The sequence below is a fragment of the Dryobates pubescens genome, chromosome 31 (assembly GCF_014839835.1).
Source record: "Dryobates pubescens isolate bDryPub1 chromosome 31, bDryPub1.pri, whole genome shotgun sequence".
NCBI lineage: Eukaryota > Metazoa > Chordata > Aves > Piciformes > Picidae > Dryobates > Dryobates pubescens.
The window spans coordinates 4,618,839-4,644,943 of record NC_071642.1 but is presented as its reverse complement, the minus strand read 5'-3'; the positions used below and the strand labels follow the sequence as shown (position 1 = coordinate 4,644,943).

Here is a 26,105-nt window from a genome sequence, read left to right as displayed (position 1 = left end):
CTGCAGTCCGAGTCTGTGGAAGCCTCATTCCCTAGCTCTTGAGCAGGCAGGGCCCATAGGTGAGCCTCATGCACCCACAGCAGCCCCAAGAGCTGGCCCAGCAGCTCCAGTCCCTCCTGGAGAGTGGTGGCATTTGGCCAGGACGATGTGGTGGACCTTGGCAAGTGATCCCTGGGAGTGGGGCAACCCCAGGGAGCAGCTCCCCTGCCATGGACCCTTCCACAGCTTCTCCTTCCCCCAGGCTCTGGCTGGGCTGTGCTGCTGACAGACCCTCCCCCATCCCCCCGTGCACCCTGCAGCAGGAGAGGCCTTTTGTTGGTGTTACTGAAGCTGTTGGGAGCCAATAGAAAGTGTGCAGGGGGCTGGACCTGCAGTGTGCTCATTTCCTGCAGCCTGAGCTGCAGGGGCTGGGGGTTGCTGCTGTATCCCGCAGGTAATGAGGCAGCCCAGGGCTCTTGGTGGGCATCACAGGAGCCTGGAGGGGAGCTGAGGAAGGTGGTGAGAGGGGGAGTGGGGCAGGGAGGGGTGGGGGCTGCCTCCCAGCTCAGCTCGATGGAAATGCAGCGAGGGCTGAGCTGGGAGCGGCGCCAGAGGTGGTGAATGCTGGGGAGAGCAGGCCAGGGGTGTGGTGCTTGGGCTGGCTCTGACCTGGCCTCCCAGGGTGCACTCAGCTCCTGCTCAGCCCTCTCTGCTTCCCAGCCCGTGTCCAGCTCCCTGGCTGTCCCACTCTGGGTGTGCTCTGGCTGCTCCTGTGTGTCCCTGAGAGGAGGCACTGAGCCTGGCCTCCCTCCAGCAGCTCCAGGAGGAGGCTGGGGTGCAGGGAGAGCACAGCCCCCTCCTGGTCACCTGCTACCCAAAGCTCCTTTCAGTGGTGCCCAGTGACAGGACAAGGAGTACCAGGTGTAAGCTGGAACCCAGGAGGTTCCACCTCAACATCAGGAGAAACTTCTGTGCTGTGAGGGGGCTGGAACCCTGGAGCAGGCTGCCCAGAGAGGTGGTGGAGTCTTCCCTAGAGACTCAAATCCCACCTGGACATGTTCCTGGGTGACCCTGCTCTGGCAGGAGGGTTGGACTGGTTGATCTCCAGAGGTCCCTTCCAACCTGCAGCATTCTATGGTTTTATGATTCCCTGAGCACTGGTTGATGGTCATTCTCATCCCACCCCTCCAGCAGGGAGTGAGGAGGGGCTCATGTGGAGCTGATGCCATAGAATCACAGGGCTGGTTTGGCTTGGGAGGGACCTTTAAAGCTTATCTGGCTTGAAACTGGAGTGGGACATCAGGAGGAAGCTCTTCACAGCGAGGGTGGGGGAAATACTGGCACAGGTTGCCCAGGGATGTGGTTGGGGCTCCATCCCTGGAGCCATTCAGGCCCAGCCTGGCTGTGTCCCTGAGCAGCCTGCTCTGGCTGGAGCTGTCCCTGCTGCCTGCAGGGGGTTGGACAGGATGCCCTTGCAGGCTCCCTTCCGACCCCCTGCACTCTGAAGCTGGTTTAAACGCAGTGCTGGGAAGGAGTTCCCTCCTTTGAGGGGCTGAGTCGAGTCAGCACAGTTTGCAGGGACTGAGGGGTCCCAAGGTGTCCCAGGAGCTGCAGGGGACTTCCCAGCAGCCTCACTGGGAGGCTGCACCCTGGAGGGTGGCCTGGTGCTGAGCAGAGAGCATCCACGGCCAGTGCTGCTCTCCTCAGTGTTGCGATGGCTTTTGCCCTGGCTGTAGCCAGCAGCCCTCAGGGCCCCCACGCTGCAGCTGACCCCCAGGTTAATTTCTGAGAGCAGAGGAAGAGGTGGAACCAGGAGCTGGCCATGGAGCCCTTCAGGTCCTGGAAGGCTGCTCTGAGGTCCCTGCAGAGCCTTCTCCAGGCTCAACAGCCCCAGCTCTCAGCCTGTCACCACAGCAGAGGTTCTGCAGCCCTCTGATCATCTTTGTGGCCTCCTCTGGACTCCTTCCAACAGTTCCAGGTCCTTCTTGTGTTGGGGGGCACCAGAACTGGACCCAGTACTCTCCAGGTGTGGCCTCAGCAGAGCAGGGGGCCAGGATCCCCTCCCTGTCCCGCTCCTCACCCTGCTGCTGCTGCACTGCAGCCACGGCTGGTCCTGGGCAGGCAGCGACCAGCGCCGGCCCCTGGTGAGCTTCCCATCGACTGACGTCCAGCTGACTTCAGCGTTGTGGGGCGCAGGGGAGAGGGTGCTGGGAGGGCTCTGCAGAGCTGGGGGCAGGAGCCTGTTGCCTTCTGTGTCTTCCTTTCCCCCTGCTAACCTCCTCTCTCTCCCCTGCCTGCAGCTGGGAGCGCGAGGAGCCGTGCTGGGAGAAGCCTCCTCACAGGATGTCCTCTCCACCAAAGAACTCTCTGTAACGGACGACGATGACAATCCCGGCGGGACCTTGGGAAGCACTAACATTTCAGTAGCCCAGCACCCATTGTGGGTGGCCATTTCTCCCTCCCTTCTCCAAAGCCCACCCTCCTCCTCCTCCTCCTCCTCCTCCTCACCGTGATGATCTATTGATCAAGGAGAGCCCTGCTTCGTTTCGCTCCTCGCCCCCCGTGACTTCCGGCAGCTCTTGGGATTTGTATGGCAGCAGCGTAACCGTGGAGAGGCCAGGGTATCACAAACTTATGGATTTTGATAAGAGAGGAGGGAAAGGGGAGCTGGAGGAAGGCAAAAGGATGTCCAAGACGGGTGGAGGAAGGAGCAGTCATGGAAGTCGAAGCGCTGGAACCAACTCAGGAGTCTTAATGGTTGGTCCTAACTTCCGGGTCGGCAAGAAGATCGGCTGCGGCAACTTCGGGGAGCTGCGGCTAGGTGAGCAGGGCCTCGCTGCGGGGCCTGAGCTTCCTGGGGAGGGGCTCTGCCCTGGCATCCAGCCTCTGGAAGGGCTGCTGGCACCTGCCTGTGCCAGCGAGGGTTGCTGGCATGCGCCTGTGACCGCCAGCACCGAGGGTGCTGAGCAGTCCTAGGTTGCCCGCTGCAGAGTGACTGCTCTGCACCCTTGGTTTCCTCCTCCTCAGCCCCTTCCCCCTGTGCTTGCTCTCCCAAAGCCCACCACAACCCAAAGGCATGGTGGCAGAGGTGCTTCCCATCTCCCCACCTCACTGCAGAGTGACTGCTCTGCACCCTTGGTTTCCTCCTCCTCAGCCCCTTCCCCCTGTGCTTGCTCTCCCAAAGCCCACCACAACCCAAAGGCATGGTGGCAGAGGGGCAGAATTCCCCCAGGTGGATTCTCTGTTTGATCCTGGTTGGTTCAGCTCCTAGAAGTTTATGCTCAGGCAGGAGAGAGAGAGGGCTGAATGAAGCCCAGCACCTTCCATGGTCACTCCCAGTGGTGAACCAGGTTTATCAGGAAGCAAATTTTGCTCACTGGGTGGCTGAGTTGAGTCGCTCCTCTCACCAGGCCTCTTCGTGCCCCAGGAGGCTTTCAGCAGCTGTTAACCCTTCAGCTGGGAGCAGCCTGGCAGTGCCAGGCACTGTGGTGCCAGCAGCTCAGTCTGGAGGGCTCCAGGAATGTTGGCCTTGGCAGGCAGTGCTCTGGGGAAGGGCTTGAGCCCTCGGGAAGAGCCAGGCCAGAGCGGGCTGGGAGCTGTCAGAGCCTTGCTGCTCCCTGGTGTTTTTGGCAGCACCCCTTCAAAGCAGGCTCTGAGCTCAGCCTGCAGTGAGCAGGCTCTGGGCAGGAGGAGCAGGAGCTGGGAGGCTGTCAGCAGGGTGGGGTGACTGTGCTCACCTCTCTGAGCCAGCCCTGGCTGTGGGGAGCTGGCCTTGGCTCTGCCCAGCCTGACAGACTGGCTGGTGCCAGGCTGAGCCACCCTGTGCCTGCCCTCCCTGATGGGATCAGAGCGTGGGCAAACGCTGCCCTTGCTTCAGCTGAGTGCTTCCCATGGGCAGGGGCTGTCCCAAATGGTGTGGTGAGGAGAGGAGCTCTGCTCCTGCCTGCAGAGCCAGGCACCATGGAAGGAGAGGAATTCAGGGGTTGTGCCACAGCAGCTGCTCCTTTCAGTACCCCCTGGGGGTGCTGCCCCTGCTGCTGCCCCTCCTGCTGCCCCTGCAGGGCTGGCTAGGAGGGAGTGGCTGGAGGGCTCTGAGCTATGCAGGGTCTGTGTCCTTCCACCTCCTTCTCCCTGCTCACCAGTGGGCATCCCACAGTGGGTTCCTGTTTCTGGGTGAGCTCTCTTCCATCAGCCTGCTCCAGGCAGGGGCTGGAATGGGTTGAGGCTGTGGCTGTTGCCTTGTGCAGTGTGCTCGGCGCCGAGGCTCATCCAGGCCTGCTTTGGCCTCCCCTGGGCTTTTGGGGGGACAGCACCGAGGTGGACCCAAGTCTTGAGTGGGTGTGGGGAGCATCTGTGGAGCTGGCAGCCTGGGTTGCTCTGGGCAGGGCTGCTGCAGGGCCCTGGGAGCAGCTGGGCTCCGTTTGCTCGTGGCTGAGGGGACGAGCAGACAGCTCTGGCTCTGGGGCTCTGCAGTGGTCGATTCTCCTGCCAGGGTTTGTCCTTGCCACCAGCAAGGGAAGCTTCTGGTCCCTTCATGGGGTTTTGCTGTGCTGTCTGTCACACCCTGGCAGTGCCATGGGGAAGGGCTGAGCTGAAGATCTCCCCACAGCAGTGGGAGCCACAGCTCTGTGGCTTCCCTCCTAAACTCACATCTCCCTTCCTGAGGTGTGCCTCAGAGCTGCCTCAGGCCCCAGGAATGCTCCCAGGGCTCCACAGAAAGCAGGGACTCCTCCAGCTGCAGAGGGATGGCAGGGGACTGGAGGGATCAGCAGTGCCATGAGCTGTGGCTGGACATTCAGTCTTCCCCTGGGAATGGAGCACTGAGTCCCCAGGTGGCTGCAGAGACCAAAGTGTAGCTCAGTGCTCAGAAGCTTCCAAACCTTTTGCCTTTGCCCTGTCACAAATCAAGGCAGGAGCTCGTGCAGGAACATGCCAGGAGGTGACTCCTCCAGCTCCCAGCTGTGGGGGATGGAGGAAGATGAAGTTGTCTTCCTGACACAGGTAGCCCAATTCCACCACTCCCCCATCCTGGGTGCCCCAGGTCAAGTCAAGTGCTCCCCTTCCAGGGCTGGAGGTGTCCCAAACCCAGAGATGTTTGGTTCAAAATAAAAGGGAAGGAAATTTGGTGTAAGGCATCTGTGGGGAGTGCCCTGGGCAGGAGCTCCTGGCTGCCAGGGCAGGGCTTGGATCCCTCCCTTCCATGTTGCTGCTGGCCATGGCAGGCTGGGCAGTACACAGATGTGGTGCCAGTGCCAGCCAGCCCATCTCTCCTGCCCCCCTCACTGATTGCTCTTGCTTGGATTTCCTCTCAGGCATTCAGAGCCTCCTCAGGAGGCAGCTCAAGCTCTACAGTATTTGGGGTTTCACCCCCACAGTGGTATTAACCCCCAAGGAACTGTCAGTGCTTGGGGTGATGCAGCTCCTGTCACTGGGGATGCAGCCCTGTGATGGTGCCCTGCTGCCTTCTCCTGGGCCCCTGATGGCACTGCCTGGGTGCTGGGAGAAGCACTTTGGCTTCTCTGGCTTCTGGGAGAAGCACTTTGGCTTCTCTGGCACCCAGGCACAGCACCATGCTCCTGCTGCAGGCAGAGCCACTCAGAATCCCAGCACGGCTGGGCTGGATGGGGCCTCTGGAGAGCATCCAGGGCAGGGGCACCTGGAGCAGCTCACACAGGAACACATCCAGGTGAGCTTGGGATGCTCCAGAGATGGAGACTCCAGCACCTCCCTGGGCAGCCTGCTCCAGGCCTCCACCACCCTTCAGTCACAGAAGTTCCTCCTCATGTTCAGAGGCAGCTTCTGATGGGCAAGTTTGTGCCCACTGCCCCTTGGCCTGGCACTGGGCACCACTGAACAGAGCCTGGTGCCACCCTGCTGACAGCCACCCTTGAAGTGTTGCTCAGCACTGATCAGATCCCCCTCAGGCTGCTCTTCTCCAGCCTAAAGCCCCAATGCTCTCAGCCTGTCCCCACCAGAGAGGTTCCACTGCCCTCAGCACCTTGGCAGCCCTTTGCTGTGCCCTCTCCAGCCACTCCCTGACCTCCTTGAGCTGGGGAGCCCAGACCTGGCCCCAGGCCTCCAGCTGTGGCCTCACCAGGGCAGAGCAGAGGAAGAACCTCTCTTGTCCTGCTGGCCACACTCTTCTTGATGCCCCCCAGGATGCCACTGGCCTCTTGGCCACGAGGGCACCCTGCTGGGCCATGGGTAGCCTCTTGTGCAGCCTGGACTCCAAGCTCAGAGGCTCCCAGCATGATGAGTGGGTGCTGTGCCTTGCACTGTGCCATGAGCAAGGGCAGTGCCAGGTCAAAAGTGGCACAGGGGAAGCCACTGAGATGGGGACAGAGTGAAGAGCCCAGCGCAGAGCCCAGCTCCACCTCAGGCTGCTGTGATGTGCAGGAGCAGCTGCAGGAGCCTGCTGCAGCCAGCTGCACCGTGGGGAGGGGACAGTCAGGCTGTTGGCAGGAGGTGAGGAGAAGGTCTGTGTGGTGCCTGTCCAGCCTGTGGGCACCAGGCAGACCCAGGGCTGGGTGGCTGCCCCTGGCTCAGTGCTGCTGGGCCAGGTCCCATCCTGCAGGTGCTGGCAGCTGGATCCAGAGGCTCCACCAGCCCCGAGCAGGGCAAAGGCCTCCCTGCAAACACAAATATTTGCTGTCTGACTCCCATCCTGCTGCTTTGCTCTTCTCTTTCCTCCTCCCAGAAGCACCTTTTCAGCTCTGACCCCTGCAGCACTGCCCAGGGCACACCCAACACGGTTTAGGTGTTGAGGTTGCCCTGAGCTGGGGGTGGCTGCAGGAGCTGCTCCTGGAGCAGGGAGTTCCCAGCGTGGGGGAAGGACTCTGCAGCTCTCCCTCTCTCCTCCTTTCACTTTTTGTTCCTCTCATGCTGGGCCACTTCTGCTCTTTGCACCTTTTCTTCGTGGGGAAGAGCCTGGTGCTGGTGGTGCTGGTGGTGGTGCTGGTGCTGGTGGTGGGTGGACAGCACCAATGGTCCCTGCTCCTCTGCTCTTTGTTACCAGCCTTGCCCAAGCCCTCAGAGCTTTGCAGGCAGGGGTGAGCCATGGCTTGGGCTGCTTCCTCAGGCTGCCAGCTCCCAGGGCATATCTGTGGGGAGCTACAGGAGGGACCCAGCGTGGTGGGGACAGGGCAGATGCCACCCACCAAGAGCAGGGAGGACCCCTCCAAGCACAGCCCTGCTGAGGATGCTCCCTACCTACTTCCTCTCTCCTTCCTTTCTCCCTCCTGCCACCAAACCATGGCCCTCAGCACCACATCTCCCCAGCTTCTCAGTGCCTCCAGGGATGGGGAGTCCACCACAGCCCTGGGCAGCCTGGGCCAGGCCTTGACAACCCTCAAGGAGAAGAAATTGTTCCTCTTGTCCAACCTAAGCCTCCCCTGAGGCAACTTGAGGCTGTTTCCTCATGTCCTACCACTTGTTCCTTGGGAGACAGACCAACCCCCACCTGGCTCCAGCCCCTCAGGGAGGTTTTTTCCCTCCCCATTAAGTCACTGGGATGTGAGTGCTTGCAGCAGGGCTGAGGTCCATCGGGATTTCAGTTGCCCCTCGTCAAGTTCCCAATGAACTGAGGCTTTCCTGGAGCTCCCAGGAGCCGTGCAGGGCCCTGGGGGCTGTCCCAGCTCCTTCCCAGGAGCCGTGCAGGGCCCTGGGGGCTGTCCCAGCTCCTTCCCAGGAGCCGTGCAGGGCCCTGGGGGCTGTCCCAGCTCCTTCCCAGGAGCCGTGCAGGGCCCTGGGGGCTGTCCCAGCTCCTTCCCAGCCGTGCCGGCCCAGCGTGGGCCAAGCCCCCCGGCTCTGGCATATGCTTGTCCCTCCCAAATCGCCTCCTGCCTAATCCCTGAGAGGGGATTTGGTTTTGCAGAGCCGGGAGCCAAAGTGGCTTTGGGGGAGGTCCCCTGGGATGGGAGGCAGGCAGGCAGGGAGGGAGGGAGGGAGGCAGCGGGGCCCTGGGAGGAGCTGCTCCGTTAATGTCTCCCATTCAGCCCTCTTCCCCTAATCCTGCAGCAGCTGCCTCTGATGTCAGCCGGCCAGGATTTATTGCTGCTTCAGGTGGAGAGCAGCCGTGGGAGCAGATGAAATCTTATGCCAGGAGGAGCTCCTTTCCCTGAGCAAATGGCTTGGAGCAAATCCGAGGAGACAGATGCAGCTCCCGGGGGTCGCAGCTCTGCTCTCCTGGAGGCCTCTCAGGCGTTGCTGCAAACCTCTTCAGTGAGGAGAAACCCCCTGGGGGTGAGGCTGCTGGAGCCCTGCAGCTCAGAGGGGTTGTGGAGTCTCCTTGCAAACCCCTCTTGCTCCTGGGCAGGCTGCTGTGGGTGCCCTGCTGGAGCAGGGGGCTTGGACTGGGTGAGCCCCAGAGGGCCCTTCCCACCTCCCCTGGCCATTGTGCTCCTGGGCAGGCTGCTGTGAGTGCCCTGCTCTGACACTGTGAGCCCCAGAGTCCCAGCCCCACCGTGCTGGGATTAATCTTGGCCTTTATGGACCTGGGGCAGAGTTTGTACTGACTCTTCCCAGGGGTAGCTCCTTCCTCAAGGCCTCCAGGCTCTCTGGGGTGAGCAGGGTGATGTGCAGGCACACTTAGTTCAAACTTTCTGGGTGGCAGAACTCGAAGGAAGGTGCTGAGCCATCTGGGAAGTCGTTTACAGGGTTGGGGGGTGGCATGGCTGCTCCTTCAGCTGCCCCTTCAGCTGCCCTGGGGTGTTGGAGGCAGGCACCTGGGCTCCCCACAGGGCAGCAGGGCCTTCAGCTCCACCTTGTACGGCCTGGGCTATGCTGTGGGTCTGCTCCTGGCTTCCCCTGCAGGACAGCAGGGCCTTCAGCTCCACCTTGTACGGCCTGGGCTATGCTGTGGGTCTGCTCCTGGCTTCCCCTGTAGGACAGCAGGGCCTTCAGCTCCACCTTGTACGGCCTGGGCTATGCTGTGGGTCTGCCCTGGGGGAGGGCTGTCCACCTGCCTGCTGTGTCCTCAAACCACTGCCAGCTGCAAGCTTTCCCAGTGCTCCTGGGGGCCCTTCCTCCCTGCCATCCTCCCACAGTGTCCCCCAGCTCTGGAGAGCACCCCCAGAGCAAGGCAGCTCCTCTCTGTGCCAGGGCTGGGAGAGAAACATCCAGTCCCAGCCTTGGCCATGCCTGCAGGCCTCCCCTGGGAGGTTGCCCCCTCCCGGCAGCCTTGGCTGCAGCCCCCCAGCAGCCTGCCTGTGCCACAGGAATCCATCTGGGAGTCATTAGCAGGCGTGCTGCACCTCCCCACACCGGGTTCCTGCTCCTGCTCCTGCCTGCAGGCTCCTCCAGGAGCTGCTGAACCTGTTCTGGCCGTTCTGCGGCGCTGGGGGTGGGTGTGAGGTGGAGCTGAGCCAAGGCTCCCTTGTTCCAACTGCCTTTTGTGTCTCTCCCTGCAGGGAAGAACCTCTACACCAACGAGTACGTAGCTATCAAATTGGTGAGTGCTGGGGGGCCCTGCTCAGGCTGCCTGGGCAGGAGCTGCTCACCCTCCCCGGGCTGGTTTTGGGGGTCAGGCAGTGCTGGGTGGGGGCTGGGTGAGGACAGGCAAAGCATCCCCGTGCAGGAGGGGTGGCCTGGGCCCGGGGGCTTGGCCTCTGCAGGCTCTCCCTGTGGCCTGTGCCACGCTCAGCTGGTGCCAGCAGCACTGAGACTCCCAGGAGAGGGTGGTCCCCACTGATAGCTGCTCCATGTCTGCCCCCAGCACCCAGATCTCTCTGCAGGGCTGGCTCTGGCTCCCACAGCTCTCTCTCGTTGGCCTCTTGAGGCTTCATTTCTATTGCATGCCAGCCCCCAAATGCTCTGAGTGCTGCTGCTGCTGCCAGCATCTGAAGGAGGTGTGTGACAGGCAGACCTCCTGAACGGCCACTCCACGGCAGCCTTAACTGTGCCTCCTTCTCTTCCCCCCAAGGAACCCATCAAGTCCCGGGCCCCGCAGCTGCACCTGGAGTACCGCTTCTACAAACAGCTCGGCAATGCAGGTTGGGGGCTGGGCTGGGCTGGGGGCTGGGCTGGGCTGCGGGGGGCTGGGCTAGGGGAGGGAAGCTTCCCGTCGGTGTGACTCTGCAACTTCCCTCCCCAGCCTGAGCAGCCCCTGCCCATCTGCTCGGCAGGGCGAGGCTGCTTTTCCACACAGCCTCCACGTCTGAGCTTTGATCCCTTTTGATTTAGTCCTTTCCCCCCCACCTCCCCCACAGCAGAGCCAGGGATGCAGATGGAGCTGCCTCCTTCACCCTCCTGCCAAGAGCAGAGCCAGGCTGGCTGCAGCACAGGGGGAGGGCAGTGCAGGGACATCCCCCCGCTGCCTGCAGCCCCTCTCCCAACTCCATGGCCCTGAGAGCGTGGCCCTGCGCTGCTGCACCCTGCCAGGAGCTCTGCCAACCCCTGCTCTGTCTCTTGCAGAAGGAATTCCTCAGGTTTACTACTTTGGCCCCTGTGGGAAGTACAATGCCATGGTGTTGGAGCTGCTGGGCCCCAGCCTAGAAGACCTCTTTGATCTGTGTGATCGAACCTTCACGCTCAAGACCGTCCTGATGATCGCAATCCAGCTGGTGAGGGCACAGCTGCCCCTCCCCTGGGCACCAGAGTGCCATCTGGGCACGGCTGTCACAGCCTGGGGACACTGCAGGAGGAGGGGAGGGGACAGAGGGGTGAGCAAGGCCCAACCGGCTACAGGAGACACTGGCACACCCCAGGCCACCTCCTGCCACAGCTCAGCCTGGCCCTGACCTAGGAGGGTCTCCCTCCCTCCCTCCCTCCCTCCCTCCTGCCTCCCCAGCAGCCCTTTGCTGAGCACAAACAAGCAGCTCTGACTGTGTGCCCAAGGTGTGATTAGGACATGCCAGCCAGAGGGACCTGGAGAAGTGGCCTCATGAGACCCTCATGAGGTTCAACAAGGCCAAGCACAAAGTCCTGCACCTGGGCTGGGATAACCCCTGGGACCAACACAGCCTGGGGATGAAGGGCTGGGCGGTGATGAGCTGCCAGCCCAGCCCAGCCTTGTCCTGGGCTGATCCCCAGCAGTGTGAGCAGCAGGGGCAGGGAAGAGATTCTGCCCCTCTGCTGTGCTCTGCTCAGAGCCCCCTCCAGTGCTGGGGCAGCTCTGGAGGCCTCAGCACAGACAGGGACCTGGTGGAGCAGGGCCAGAGGAGGCCACAGCAATGCTGGCAGGGCTGGAAGGCCTCTGCTGGGAGGCCAGGCTGAGAGAGCTGAGCCTGGGCAGCCTGGAGAGAAGGCTCCAGGGAGACCTTCTGGTGGCCTTGCAGAGCTTCAAGGGCTGAGCAGAAAGCTGGGGACAGACTTTGAAGCAGGGCCTGTTGGGACAGGCCAAGGGGGAATGGTTTGGGGCTGCAAGAGGGAGCTTGAGAGTGGAGAGAAGGGAGAAATGTTTGACCCTGAGGGTGGGGAGAGGTTGCCCAGAGAGCTGGGAGCTGCCCCATCCCTGGCACCAGTGCAGGTCAGCTTGTTTGGGGCTGTGAGCAGCCTGCTCTGGTTGGGGATGTCCCTGCTGGCTGCAGGGGCTTGGACTAGATGAGCTTTGAAGGTCCCTTCCCACCCAGACCAGTCTGGGATCCTGCATGAGCAGGCTGAGGCCATCTCCTGGGGCTGGAGCACCTCTTGGCTTACCCTTTGGGCTGAGGGTGAGGCGCGGGCAGCGGCAGCAGAGTCAGGCCCGGGGCAGGAGGGTGCAGAGCGGCGTGCAGGATGCTGGCTGGTGCTGAGCTCTTCCTCCTGCCCCCAGATCACCAGGATGGAGTATGTCCACACCAAAAGCCTCATCTACAGGGACGTGAAGCCGGAGAACTTCCTGGTGGGGCGGCCGGGCAGCAAGCGGCAGCACACCATCCACATCATCGACTTCGGCCTGGCCAAGGAGTACATCGACCCCGAGACCAAAAAACACATCCCCTACCGAGAGCACAAGAGCCTGACAGGGACAGCTCGCTACATGAGCATCAACACACACCTGGGCAAAGGTGCCTGCTGCCAGCACTGCCCCCAGCACGGGCAGGGGGCCGGGCAGCAGAGCTGCCGGGCGGAAAGGGACCCGGCGGGGGGGTGGTTGACAGCAGCTGAACACGAGCCAGCAGTGTGCCCAGGTGGCCAAGAATGGCATCCTGGCCTGGATCAGGAGCAAGGAGGTCATCCTGCCCTGTGCTCAGCACTGGTTAGGCCACACCTTGAGTCCTGTGTCCAGTTCTGGGGCCCTCAGATTAAGAAAGATGTTGAGATGCTGGAAGGTGTCCAGAGGAGGGCAACGAAGCTGGGGAGGGGTCTGGAGCACAGCCCTGTGAGGAGAGGCTGAGGGAGCTGGGGTTGCTTAGCCTGCAGAAGAGGAGGCTCAGGGGAGACCTTCTTGCCATCTACAACTACCTAAGAGGACATTGTTGCCATGTGGGGGGTGGTCTGTTCTCCCAGGCAACCAGCACCAGAACAAGAGGACACAGTCTCAAGCTGTGCCAGGGGAGGTTCAGGCTGGATGTTAGGAAGAAATTCTTCCAGACAGAGAGATTGGCCTTTGGGATGTGCTGTCTGGGGAGCTGGTGGAGTCACCATCACTGGAAGTGTTTAAAATAAGCCTGGATGAGGCACTTGGTGCCATGGTTTAGTTGATGAGATGGTGCTGGGTGATAGGTTGGACTGGATGATCTCAAAGGCCTTTTCCAACCTGGTTAATTCTGTATTCTGTATTTGTGCCTTTTCAGCCCTGGGGTGTTGGTGGAGTTGGGATGATGCAAGGTCTGGGGGGGATAGGGGCAGTGGTTGTTATCTTCTCCTAGGCTGCAGCAAAAGCATTTGACTTGGAATTCAACCAGCAGCAGCAGCAGGGTCACTTGTGGGCAGCTGCAGCAGCACTGGGCACTGGCAGCACAGGAGGCCAAGGGCAGCCTGGGCTGCAGCCAAAGCAGTGTGGCCAGAGCTGGAGAGAGAGGATCCTGCCCCTCTGCTCTGGGGAGACCTCACCTGCAGGGCTGGGGCCAGCTCTGGGGCTCCCAACCAAGAAGGACCTGGAGCTGATGGAGCAGGTCCAGAGGAGGCCACCAAGATGCTCAGAGGGCTGCAGAACCTCTGTCATGGGGACAGGCTGGGAGAGTTGGGGCTGTTCAGCCTGGAGAAGGGAAGCTTCCAGGTAGACCTTTGAGCTCTATTTCAGTATCTGCAGGGGACCTCCAGGCAGGCTGGGGAGGGACTGCTCAGAAGGGGCTGTGGGGATAGGACCAAGGGCAATGGTTTGGAACTGGAGCAGGGCAGGGTTAGGTTGGACAGCAGGAGGAAGCTCTGCACAGTGAGGGTGAGGAGATGCTGGCACAGGCTGCCCAGGGAGGTGGCTGGGGCTCCATCTCTGGAGACATTTAAGGTCAGCCTGGCTGTATCCCTGTGCAGCCTGCTCTGGCTGGAGCTGTCCCTGCTGCCTGCAGGGGATTGGCCAAGCTGCCCTTGGAGGTTCCCTTCCAAGGCAGTGCAGTCTGTGACTGTTTTTGTCTCCATGCAGAACAAAGCCGCAGGGATGACCTGGAAGCACTTGGGCACATGTTTATGTACTTCCTCCGTGGGAGCCTCCCTTGGCAAGGCCTCAAGGTAAGTGCCTCTTCCCTTCTGGGCATGGCTGCCCCCTGGGTCTGGCTCTGCCAGGGCATGGGCAGCATCAGGGAGCTGGGGAGGCTTTGTCCCCTGGGGCGTTGGAGGGCTGGCACCGTGCAGGGGCTGCTGCTGCGAGCTCTGTGCCGCGTGGCTGCAGGTGTCCCCCCCTGCTTCTGGGTGTCCCAGCTGCTCCCAGAGGCTGTCCTGGAGCCACGCTCCCTGGTGTTCCTCCTCCTGGGTGGGAGATTCCTTGGGAAGGAGCTTTAGGCCATAACTGGGAAGGGGGCACCAAGAAACCATCGTTGGCCTGCTGGCACCCAGTGCCCTGCCCTGCTGCTGCCCTCCTCCCTGTCCCCGCCAGGCCGACACGCTCAAGGAGAGGTACCAGAAGATCGGCGACACCAAAAGAGCCACTCCGGTGGAGGTGCTCTGTGAGAACTTCCCAGGTGAGGGCTTCCCTGGGGGGCTCGTCCCTGTCCCCCCCCCGAGCCTGTGGCCGGCATCTGTGCCTCCCTGCCCCCGCTGAGCCCCGCCTGTGTCCCCGCAGAGGAGATGGCCACCTACCTGCGCTACGTGCGGCGCTTGGACTTCTTCGAGAAGCCTGACTACGACTACCTGCGGAAGCTCTTCACAGACCTGTTCGAGAGGAACGGTTATGTCTTCGACTACGAATACGACTGGGCAGGGAAACCCCTGGTGAGAGGCCCAGGGGTGCTGGGCAGAGGCTGCTGGGCCCCACGCAGGCGCTGGGGACTCGGTACCGCGGCCCCCGGCCCTGCCGTGCTCGTCGCAGGGTCGCAGAGTGGTAGGGGCTGGAGGGGACCTCGAGGATCCTCCGGTCCCCTGCCAAGGCAGGGGCAGCTAGGGCAGGTCACACAGGAACGTGGCCAGGTGGGGGTTGAAAGCCATGGAATTGTCAGGGTTGGAAGGGGCCTCAAGGATCAGCCAAGTCCAACCCCCCTGCAGGGGCAGGGACACCTCACACCAGAGCAGGTTGCTGCTCTGACCTGGCCTTGAACACCTCCAGGGAGGGAGCTTCTACCACCTCCCTGGGCAACCTGTGCCAGTGTCTCAACACCCTCATGGGGAAGAATTTTTCCCAACATCCAGTCTGGATCTTCCCACTTCTACTTTAGCTCCATTCCCCCCAGGCCTATCGCTCCCTGACACCCTGAAGTCTGCAGAGATGGAGGCTCCACCACCTCCCTGGGCAGCCTGCTCCAGATCTGTCAGCCTCACAGTGCAGCAGTTCCTCCTCATACTTAGATGGAACTTCCTGGCTTCCACTTCATGCCCATTGCCTCTTCTTTGGTCACTGGGGACCACTGAGAAGGGTCTGGCCCCACCCTCCTGCCACCACCCCTTAGATGTTTGTAGGCATCCATGGGCAAGGGACGAGCTCCACCAGGCTCCCCAGGCACCAGCAGCCAGCTCCACGCTGGGGCTGTCCAGCTGATGAGTTCAAGCTGTGACACAGGGGTCTGAGGCTCCTGCAGCTGAGGGGAGCCCAGCAGTGGAGCTGGCACCTCACCTGCCGCCATGGGCACCCCAGGGGCACCCCCAAGGGCTGGCTGCAGCCACCCACCGAGCGCTGAGCTGCTGGGGCAGGGATCAGGCCCTGAGTCTGGGGTGTGGGGGTGCAGGGTGGGGGAGTTCTGCTGTGCCATGGCTGATGTTGTCCTTGTGGTGTCCCCAGCCCACCCCCATCGGCACGATGCACAGCGAGGTGCAGGTGCAGCCCCCGAACAGAGACAAAGCACAGCCACACACCAAACACCAGGTGAGAGGGGCATGGGGCACTGGGCACGGGGCATGGGGCACAGCTGGGCTTCTGCTCCACAGACTCTCAGAGCCCACTGGGGCCTCTGGGCAGCAGCAGAGACTGGTGCAGCCCTTTTGCCCCAGTGATGTGTGTGGGAGGGCTTCTTCCTGCAGGTCTGAGGCTGTGGCTCATGAGGGGACTCAGGCAGTGTCCCCTGTGCCAGGTGGCCTGGCAAAAGCAGGAGGAAGCTGCCATGGGAAGCTCCAGCATGGCAGGCCTGGGCTTCAGCTGGCAAGCTGCAAGGTTATTGCTGGCCAGGGGCTGTGGGCATGGCACAGGCTGAGCCACTGTGATGTCCCCTGTGCTGTGCCACCACGGGGGTAATGCTGCTCTGTTCATGATGCCACCTCCATCAGTGGGACAGGGACGTTGTGGGCCAGCTTGGTGGTGCATGGCCCTGTGCTGGAGAGAGGAGCTGGCTCTGTCCTGGGCACCAGCTGGGCAGACAGGGCTGGCAGGGCAGGAGATGGGCAGAGCTGTGCCAGCAGCTCCCTGCCTGTGCTGCTGTGGGAAGGTGCCAGGCTGTCCAGGCCCTTCTCTGGTGCTGTGGCCTGGAGGAAATGAGGCTTTGGAGCTGCTGCCATCGAGAGCAAACCTCAGGGCTTCCCCAGCAGCCCTGGGCAGACCTCATCCTCTTGGCTTGAACCTCCCCAGGGAGCAGAGCAGCTGCAAATGGGCTGGAGCTGGGGGTGCAGCACCCACACATCAACCCAGCAGTGCCCCTTGTTGCTCCTGCCTGAGCACAGGGAGCCTGGCACAGCCCTGGCAGCGCTTCCTTAGGGACAGGGCAACATCTTCAAAGTGCCTCTGACTTGTTCCTGGGAACTGGCTCCCAGTAAGGTCTGCTCCCCACCTCTGGGCCATGAGATCCCTGCTTGGGAGCAGTGGGAAAGCAAAGAACTCTGCCAGCCTGGCAGCAGGCTCCATCCTGGTGCTGCACAGCCACGGGGCTGTGCCATGCTCACCATGGCAAGACATTGGCAGTAGGGGGCAGTTCCTGGCTGTGGGACAGCTGAGGAGCCTGTGCCCTCCAGGAGCAGCGTGGCAGGGGCTGTGCCAGCCTCAGAAGGTCTCACCCAATGGACCAGAGGCATGGTCTTGGCCCAGCTGCATCTCCCCAGCCTGCTCCAGATGGGGCTGTGTGGGCCTGGTCGTATTCTGTGGGGCTGGCTGGGATGTGTGGGGCTGGCTGTGTGCTCTGTGGGGCTGGCTGGGCGCTCCGTGGGGCTGGCTGGGCTCCATGGGGCTGGCTGTGTGCTCCGGGGGGCTGGCTGTGCGTTCCGTGGGGCTGGCTGGGCCCTGTGGGGCAGGCTGTGCTCCGTGGGGGTTGGTTGTGCTCCATGGGGCTGGCTGTGTGCTCCGTGGGGCTGGCTGGACTCCATGGCGCCGGCTGTGTGCTGTGTGGGCTGCCCTGAGGCACATGGCCGGAGCCTGGCAGCCCCGCAGAGGAGGGCACAGCCCCGCGGGGAGGACACAGCGCGGCAGGGCAGGGACCCCCCCGGGCAGCCGCGGGGCAGGGCAGGGCAGGGACCCCCCCGGGCAGCCGCGGGGCGGGGCAGGGCAGGGCAGGGACCCCCCGGCAGCCGCGGGGCAGGGCAGGGACCCCCCCCGGCAGCCGCGGGGGCGGTGCCGCAGCGCTGCCCTCCCCGCTCGCAGGCTCGGCTGCCCCGGTCACGGTTTTGCTTTTGCACGTTCTTATTTTCTCGACTCCCTTTGCCACTCTTCTCCCTGCCCCTTCCTTCTCCCTGCCCCTTCCCACCACCTCCTCCCCCCTTCTCCTCCCCCTTCTTCCTCTTTTCTGTTCTTTTGTTTCTTTTCGTCCTGTTCCTCCTGCCTGGCCGAGCAGCCGCCCGAGGGGACGGAGGTGTGGGAGCCTCAGGCCGGTGTGCAGCCTGCCGAGGAGCCTTTGGGAGCTCAGCTGGCAGCCGGCAGGCTCGGGGGGTCCGTGCAGGTACACACAACCACGCGCCGAGGGCAGGGGGGGCACGGGAGGGAGCAGAGCCAGCCCGTGCCGGGCGGCCTGCGGCCCAGCGCAGGGCAGGGCTGGCTGTGGGCAGCGCTGGGGACCAGCCCTGCCCCCTGACCTGGCATCAGGGCCACGCGTGGCCTGGTCTGCCACACAGGCTGCCCTGTCCCTGTGGCACTGCCACACAGGCTGCCCCACACCCGTGGCACAAGGGTGCTCACAGCTCAGACAAGGCTGGCACTGCTTCCTCAGTACCCTGGGTGCTGCCATGGCACTCGGAGGGCTGTTAGAGCTGGATGAGCACTGGCTCTGTGCCACACTGCAGCCCAGTGGGCATCAGGCTCTGCCCCCAGTGCAGCTTGTGCCAGCAGTGCTGGACCAGGAGGCCTTCTCCCAGGTGGGGACTTCGCTGTGCCTCCTCGGCTGGGTCCTGCTTCTCCTCCCTTCCCTGCCCCCCCCTCGGCCTCCTCCCCCTGCCTGGGTCCTGCACTTGCGCCGTTGGCCTCCTGCTCGCCGCCCTCGCAGCCCTCTGCCCCCCTGCCCCCTCGGCCTGGTGTGCTGCAGCCCCTGCTGCTGGTGGGCAGCCGTGGTGGATGCCCCGGGGCTGGGCCTGCGCTGCTGCCTCCGTCTCTGCTGCTGTCCCTGCTGCTCCTCGCTGCTGCTCCGTGGTGAATCTCTGCTGGTGCTTGGTCCCAGAGCCTGGGCAGAGAAGGGCTGGGGCAGGCCCTGGGGCCAGCTCGAGCCCTGCCCAGCTCCTCCTGTGCCCTGTCCCCTCCCTGCTCTTGCAAACCCCAGTCCCTGTCCTCTGCCCGTGCCCAGCACTGCAGGGGGTGCTGGCGAAGCTCAGAGGTCTCTGGGCTTGTTCTGGGGGGGGGCTGTGGCTCGGCGTGGTCCTCCCAGCTGGGCACTGTGGCTGTCAGGTGGCAGCTCCTCCGTCAGGCTGGGTGAGGCTGAGCCTCTTAGCTTGGTGATCCTTTGGGCTGTGCATCCCCAGGGAGCTCCTGGCTTTGCAGCCACAGGACAGGCAGGGGTCAGGCAGGTCCCAGCTGCCTGTACCAACCCCAGCTCGCTTTGGTGACTTGGATCTCCTGCCAGCCTTGGCACCACGCACAGCCCTGCTGCCCTGGTGAGCGGGAAGGAGCTCAGGGGCACCTCAAGGCTGGCAGTAGCCCACGGGGCTGGATCCTGCAGGGCTCAGCAGTGTCTGGGCTTGGGACTGGGGAGCAAGAGCTGTGCCCAGCTGCTGAGCCGTGGCAGAGCCTCCTTGGAGCCGATAGCTTCCTGGGGCCAGGCCTCCAGGCTGTGCTGGAGCTGGCAGCCACCGAGGTGTGCAGGGGTTCTGGGATCCTCCTTGGGACTCCAAGGGGATCCAGCCCCGCTGTGTGCTCCGCAGCCGAGCACTTCCCAGCACTGTCTGGGGGTGGAACCATCCTGCTGCCCTCTGCGGGGCCCTCCTGGCTCATGCAGGGCTGGGGAGGGCCTCCTGGGGCCGCTCCTCTCCGGGGTGCAGCTCCACGGGGTGGGGGCTGAGGCTCAGGGCCGGCGCTGCCCCTCACTGCCCACTGCTCTCTCCCCAGGTGATGAGCTCCACCAACGGAGAGCTGAACACGGATGACCCCACGGCAGGACACTCGAATGCCCCCATCACAGCCCCCACCGAGGTGGAGGTGACAGACGATACAAAGTAAGGACAGGCACAGCCCTGCTGCCTCCTGCTCCCCACCGCCGCCGGGGCCTCGGCTGGGGAAGAGCAGCCCAGCCCTGAAGCCCAGCCCTAGAGCCCAGCCCTAGAGCCCAGCCCTAAAGCCCAGCCCTAAAGCCCAGCCCTAAAGCCCAGCCCTAGAGCCCAGCCCTAGAGCCCAGCCCTAAAGCCCAGCCCTAAAGCCCAGCCCTAAAGCCCAGCCCTAGAGCCCAGCCCTAAAGCCCAGCCCTAGAGCCCCGCTGCTTCTCCCTGACACCCCACTGGGGTAGCCCTGCAGTCCTTCCCCACCTCGCCCTGCTCGGCCCTGAGGGTCTCACACCCTTCCCACAGCCAGCACAGAGGAGCTGGGGACATTTCTCCTCCAGGAGCCCCAGCTCAGGCTGCTGCTGTTTGCTGTGGCTGGCAGTGCACATTCCATGGCCACTGCCACTCACTGCATGCTGGGGGTTGGAAGGGACCTCTGGAGCTCATCCACTCCAAGCCCCCTGCTCCAGCAGGGCACCCACAGCAGCTTGCCCAGGAGCACAAGGGCCAGGGGTGTTGGCAGCTCTCCACACCAGGAGACTCCACAACCTCTCTGGGCAGCCTGCTCCAGGCCTCCAGCACCCTCACACCAAACAACTTTCTCCTCCTGCTCAGCTGGAACCTCCTGGGTGCCAGTTTGTGCCCCTTGCCCCTTGTGCTGTCCCTGAGCACCACTCAGCAGAGTCTGGCCCCAGCATCTCGCTATTTGCCCTTTAGTGTTCCCAGTCCAGCCCCTGCCATGTGCCAGGGCTCCCCCCACGGCAGCTGTGCCCACGGCAGCTGTGCCCACCGGGGCTCACCAAGAAGCTGGAGGACTTCCCCCACCCCCTTCCTCCGCCTCTGCCCCGACCGTGGCCCTGCTGCCCGCCTCCGTGTGGCGGCCGGGCGCTGACGGGGTCCCCTCTGCCCGCAGGTGCTGCTGTTTCTTCAAGAGAAGGAAGAGGAAAACCACCAAGCGTCGCAAGTGAGCCGCGGGGCCGGGCGGAGCGGCGTGCGGAGGCTGCTCTCTCCCTCCGGCCGCGGCCGGATCTTCCCCCGCGGAGCCGGCGGCGGCGGCGGCGGCGGCGGCGGCGGCCCCGGGGTTTGTGCGGGGCCGGGGGAGGGGGGTGCCGAGCCGGACGGGCTCCCCCCCGAGCGCCCCAGGCGCAGGCGGGGAGCGGGGACTCCCCAAAACTGCTTTGTCCTTGGGTTCTTTTTGTTTTGTTTCGGTTTTGTTGTCGTTTCTTTTTTGTCCTCCTGCCACTCGCCCCCGTGGCCGTTTGACTCGAACCGAGCCCAACTTCGCCGAGGTCCTGCGTCCGACACCAAGAGAAAAACAAACACCACGAGAAAAAAAAACCACCAACAAACCAACCCAAAACAAACAAAAAAAAAAACCACAAAAGAAAATAATAAAAAAAAAAATAATAACGGAGAGGAAAAAGGAAAAAAAAAAGAGAGAGAGAGAGAAAAAAAGCAACAACCTGAACCCCCCTCCCCCCCAACAGCTTCGCTTTGCTTCTGAGTTGGCAGCTGGGGATCAGCTCACAGACTCTGCCCCGTGGCGGCAGCAGCAGCAAAGGAGGAGGAGGAGGAGGAGGAGGAGGAGGAGGAGGGATTGAGGAATTCTTTTTCCCCCCTTTTTTTTTGCCCCCCCCCCTTTTTTTTTCCCTTTCCTCTTTTTTTTTTTTTGTTCCCTTCCTTTTGTTGTTTTGGGTTTTTTTTTTTCCCCTCTGTTGCTTCTTCGTCTCTTTAAGTTAATTTAAAGTGAGTCTCGGTGCGGAGTGCTGAGTCGTCAGTCTTTGAGCGACACCTTCGGCGCTGCTGCGTTCTGCTCCGCCTGTGAGGGCCGGCCTGTGTCCCTCCCTCCCCCCGCATCACCACCGCTCCCCGCCCCCCCCCCCCGCCCCCCGGTGCGTTCCCTCCCCGCCCCCCGCCGGCGGAGACAGCGGCGAGGTCTCGGATGGGGGATGGGGATGGAGGGTGGGGCTGGGGGGCAGACCCCCAGCATTTGCCATGCACTTTGGTGTGATGCTTGGCCCTGCCAGGGCCAGGTCGCTGACTCCTGGGGCACAGGCAGGCAGGGACAAGGGCCAGGCGGGCACTGCACCGCCCCAGCTGCTGCCAGGGGGCTTGGCAAGACCAAAGGGAGCCCGAGGGGAAGTGGCAGAGCAGGGAGGGAAGGTGAAGCAGCCTCCAGCCTGGGCTCTGGTGCTGCCATGGCTGAGGGCTGGAGCTGGGCCCATAGCAGCTTTAGGAGTGTGCAGGGGCAGCACCACAGCTGCCCTGGCAGTACCACAGCTGCCCTGGCAGCACCACAGCTGCCCTGGCAGTACCACAGCTGCCCTGGCAGCTCTCCTGGGGCCTTGTTTCTCATTTGTTTTTTACAATCTCTTTGTGTCTGAGACTCCCAGGGGGAGACTGGGGCTGCTCCCTGGGGCTGCTTCCTCAGAGCTGCTCCCTGGGAGCTGCTCCCTGGGGCTGCTTCCTCAGAGCTGCTCCCTGGGGGCTGCTCCCTGGGGCTGCTTCCTCAGAGCTGCTCCCTGGGGCTGCTCCCTGGGGCTGCTTCCTCGGGGCTGCTCCCCGGGAGTGCTCCCTCAGAGCTGCTCCCCGCGGCTGCTCCCCGCAGCTGCTCCGGGCACGGGGTGGGTTGTGGCCAGCAGACAAAGAGGCACTCGGTGAGGGTGGCAAAGGGCATCAGGGTGGTCAGGCACTGCTGGTGCTGCCAGCGTGGGCTCCCCTGCACTGGGAGGGTCTGATCCTGGGGCAGGGGGCGGGTTTGCAGCTTAACCACGGACACAGCGAGACACACAGACACAGACAGACACCTCCCCCACTGCCCCTGCTCCTCACTCCCCTGGGCACCGCAGCTTCCCCACCCGACTGACCCTGTGCTGGTGTATTGCTCATGACACATTTGGGGGCGGGAGGGAGGGAGGGGGCAACACTTATCTTTACCAAAACCCTCTTGTTCTGCCCCAAAAGAGGAGCTGAGGCTGTGCTGAGGCTCTGGGGGAGGATGGGCAATGGGACCGTCTGTGGCTGCTGCCAAACATTTGTCCAAACTGACCCTCTGGGGGTCCTGAATTGCAGGAGGGGCTGCTCCGGCCTGGGGGGTGTATGAGGGATGGGGAGGGGGCACCTCGCCCTGCATGGGTACCAGAAGGGACCCGGGGGAGGGGGCCGCGCCGTGGCCTCTCTTTCTCCTCAATTTGGGGTGTGCCACCCCCCGGCTTCGGCTTCTCCTGGGCAGGAGGGCAGCGGGACAGCCCCGGCCGCATCCCGGGGCAGGGCTGGGGCTGCCGCGCTGCGCTCGGCCTCGCTCCCCCCGCAGCGGGACAGCCCCGGCCGCGTCCAGGGGCAGGGCTGGGGCTGCCGCTCTGCGCTCGGCCTCGCTCCCCCCGCAGCGGGACAGCCCCGGCCGCGTCCCGGGGCAGGGCTGGGGCTGCCGTGCTGCGCTCGGCCTCGCTCCCCCCGCAGCGGGACAGCCCCGGCCGCATCCCGGGGCAGGGCTGGGGCTGCCGTGCTGCGCTCGGCCTCGCTCCCCCCGCAGCGGGACAGCCCCGGGATAGGGCTGGGGCTGCCGTGCTGCCCTCGGCCTCGCTCCCCCCGCAGCGGGACAGCCCCGGCCGCGTCCCGGGGCAGGGCTGGGGCTGCCGTGCTGCGCTCGGCCTCGCTCCCCCCGCAGCGGGACAGCCCCGGCCGCATCCCGGGGCAGGGCTGGGGCTGCCGTGCTGCGCGCGGCCTCGCTCCCCCCGCAGCGGGACAGCCCCGGCCGCATCCCGGGGCAGGGCTGGGGCTGCCGCGCTGCGCTCGGCCTCGCTCCCCCCGCAGCGGGACAGCCCCGGCCGCGTCCCGGGGCAGGGCTGGGGCTGCCGTGCTGCGCTCGGCCTCGCTCCCCCCGCAGCGGGACAGCCCCGGCCGCATCCCGGGGCAGGGCTGGGGCTGCCGTGCTGCGCTCGGCCTCGCTCCCCCCGCAGCGGGACAGCCCCGGCCGCATCCCGGGGCAGGGCTGGGGCTGCCGCGCTGCGCTCGGCCTCGCTCCCCCCGCAGCGGGACAGCCCCGGCCGCGTCCCGGGGCAGGGCTGGGGCTGCCGTGCTGCGCTCGGCCTCGCTCCCCCCGCAGCAGGGCAAAGGAAAAAGGTTCCAAGAGTCGCCTTAAATTTTCCCTGGAAGTGGAGCCTGCGGCCGGCCCAAGCCCCGCAGAGGCCGAAGAGGAGCCGTGGAGGGGAAGGCTCCGGCCCGGGCTGTGCCCTGTCTGCTGCCGGGGGTGGGGGCGGCCGAGGATGGTGGCACCGCCCGCGGGGGGCTTGGCCTCTTCCCCCTGCCGGGGGGGGGGCGGTTTCCATTCGCCGGTTTACCTTCTGCTTGCCACCAAGCAATGGCAATTCCAGCTTCTGGGATGGTTCCTGGAAGCCAGAGAAGTTAGGGGCTTTTTTTTTTCCCCTTTTTATTTTTTCCCCTCCTTTTTTTTTTTTTTTCTTTTTTTTTTTTTTTTAATAAACCCACCCCCCACCCCCCAATCAAATACAAGAATTAAAAAAAAAGGAAAAAAAAGTCTTTAAAACCCTCCAGCATCTTCCTGTGCTTGATTGCAGGGCCCGCAGGGTGGGGGGAGGAGTGGCCAGCTCGTTCTTTTCGGCTGAGGTTCAGCAGATTCCCCGCCCCGGCTGGGGGCTGCCTCAGCCCCGCCTGTGGTTTCCCTGCTTGTGCTTTTTTCCTGCTGCTGAACAGAGCCGAGCCGCGAAACGCAGCCCCACAGACCAGGGGAGGGCCAGGGGAGTGAGGCTGATGGCTCCGGGCAGCTCCCCGGCGCCGCTCCTGTACGCAGCGGCAGGGGAGGGCAGCGCCCACAGCTGGAGCTCAGCCCTCCCGCACCGGCTGGGCTCTGTCTGCGTCCAGCGCGAAGAGCCACAGCCCAGAGGGGGTGAGGGACGCGGGAGAGCCCTCGGCCTCGCAGCTGAGGAGGAAGGATGGGATGAGCATCGTGCTTGAGCCAGGTGAGATGCAGCCGCAGCCTCAGGCCCTTGTGCCTCCTCCATACACACCAGGGAGGCAGGAGCAGAGGTCCCAGGCTGAGCTCGCTGCTGTTCCCAGCACTGAAGCACTTCCACAACCAGGCCCAGGGGATTCATTTCACCAGGAGGCTCCTCCACAGCCCTGCCCCTCCCCAGGCATCACCAAGGTGTTGAGCAAGGTGCCCAGAAGCTGCCAAAAGAGACTTTCCTGGGAGCCGCTGCTGTGATTCCAGGGCAGAGCAGAACAGAGCTCAGCCCTCGGCGCTGCCTCATCCCTGCTGCTGCCTTCCAGCTCTGGCTGCACAGAGGGCAGGGAACAGCCTCCTCCCCTCGCTGCTGCTTTCAGACCCGGAGTGAGTCAGCAAGGGCCAGGGCAGCTTTCAGCAGCCGTGGTTCATTGTTCAAACCTTTCAATCAAGGTCATTCAGTCACAAAAAAGCCAGGCTGAGCCTGCCCCACATGCAGACAGCAGAGCTCACACACAGGCCCCTGCTGCCCCAGGGGCTCCACCATAGCCTCATTGCCCAGCAGTTTTAGACCTCCCAAGCAGCATCTGCCTGTCTGGGGAGTCCTAAGGCATCACTGCGGAGGGACCTGGCTCACCCCCATGCCCTAGGATGGGGAAGCTGAAGTCCTCACACACTGATAGAATGGGTTGGAGGGGACCTTCAAGACCACCCAGTTCCAAGCCCCTGCCATGGGCAGGGACACCTCCCACCAGCACAGCTTGCTCCAGGCACAGGAGCAGGCACAGCCTCCCTGGGCAGCCTGTGCCAGCATCTCACCTTGCAGCCTGGCTGGGGGGAACCAGCTGGACACTGCTCCCTCCTCCCTCTGAGCCTCCATCAGCTCCTTCCAAAGCACACAGAGAGGCTGCTAAAGACAACCTGGGTGTCTTTATTGATTCCTATTTACAGATCACGAAGCTGGCCGGAAGCAGAGTGAGCACTGGACGAGAGCAGCGAATACATTCAGCGGCAGAGCGCCGCGGGCCCGGCGGCCCCGGCTCCGCCCGCAGGGTGAGGTGGAACCACAGGGGGATGGCTCTTAACTTCTTCTGGGAACAGGCAAGTCCGACGAGGAGTTACATTCATCTATCTACAAAAGCCAGAACTGCATCAAAGCCGTTAGGAACAGAAGCTGCTCAGGTGTAGCTCAGTTTGAGTCCTCTCCTTCCCCCCCACGCAGGACCGGGGCCCGGCCGTCGGGGGGGGGCGATGGGCAGGGAGGGTGGATCTGGGGCAGAGAATCAGCAGAACAAAAGAGAAGTAAAAAGAATTCTTCCAGGGAAGAGCCAGCAGGGAGCCTGAGCAGGGTCTGCTGCCTCAGCCCTGCCTCATCCCAACTCCAACCATTTCCTCTATTGCCACAGGGAGGCCCCGGGAGGCTGCGCCCCCCCCCCCCCCCCCCCCCCCCCAGCAGAGAGCCCTCCCCGGGGCAGCAGTTGGAAGAGGAGAGGCAGAGGCAGGGGGGACAAGCCCAGGGCCCTGCTGTGTTCATGTCTCACACTTTGCATTGCACAGAGTCAGGTTCAGGAACCAAGTTGTGGACCCAGCTTTCCTTTTTTTTCCTTTTTCTTCTTTTTTTTTCCTTGTTTTTCTTTTATTCTTTTCCATCCTTTTCCCCCCTGTTTTTGTTTCTCAGTCTCTTGCTGTGTACTGGCCTTGTTCACAACATCCTACCTCGAAGCAGGCTGACAATATACACATCTGACAACGTCCTCCTAGGGAAGGGAACACACTATGGACACTGCTAATAGCTACTGGTGAAGAGGTGCAGGCTGCTGCTGCTGCTGGCAGTGCTGCACGGCCAGGGAGGGGACACCCAGCAGCCACCCCCCACGGAGCAGGAGACATCAACGCCCCAGCGAGTGAGCAGGCACCGAGGCCGACCAGGTTCCAGCTCTGAGCAGCTCAGTGCAGCGGCAGCTGCTGCCTGGAGACTTCCAACAGCTCTGCCTGCCCAGAGCGGAGCTGTGCCAGGGCTGTGCCTCAGCTCTGAGCAGCACCAACCCCACAGTGAGTC

At 63.4% G+C, this 26,105-nt stretch overlaps 1 protein-coding gene across 4 annotated transcripts in view; it reads left to right on the top strand.

The window, feature by feature from the left end:
* CSNK1G2 (casein kinase 1 gamma 2) overlaps positions 1-20,266 on the top strand; it is a 51,576-nt gene extending 31,310 nt beyond the window's left edge. For 3 of the 4 annotated variants that reach the window (XM_054175244.1, XM_054175245.1, XM_054175246.1), the window contains 12 exons: positions 2,280-2,800; positions 9,387-9,427; positions 9,899-9,968; positions 10,390-10,538; positions 11,729-11,963; positions 13,481-13,566; positions 13,931-14,015; positions 14,117-14,265; positions 15,266-15,349; positions 17,238-17,342; positions 18,935-19,041; positions 19,997-20,266. In XM_054175244.1, coding sequence (XP_054031219.1) covers positions 2,614-2,800; positions 9,387-9,427; positions 9,899-9,968; positions 10,390-10,538; positions 11,729-11,963; positions 13,481-13,566; positions 13,931-14,015; positions 14,117-14,265; positions 15,266-15,349; positions 17,238-17,342; positions 18,935-19,041; positions 19,997-20,051 — 1,353 coding nt within the window. In that variant the 5' untranslated portion in view covers positions 2,280-2,613 and the 3' untranslated portion in view covers positions 20,052-20,266. The remainder of the gene's footprint in view (positions 1-2,279; positions 2,801-9,386; positions 9,428-9,898; positions 9,969-10,389; positions 10,539-11,728; positions 11,964-13,480; positions 13,567-13,930; positions 14,016-14,116; positions 14,266-15,265; positions 15,350-17,237; positions 17,343-18,934; positions 19,042-19,996) is intronic. The other variant, XM_054175247.1, reaches the window with a different exon arrangement.
* Positions 20,267-26,105: the final 5,839 nt, after the last annotated feature.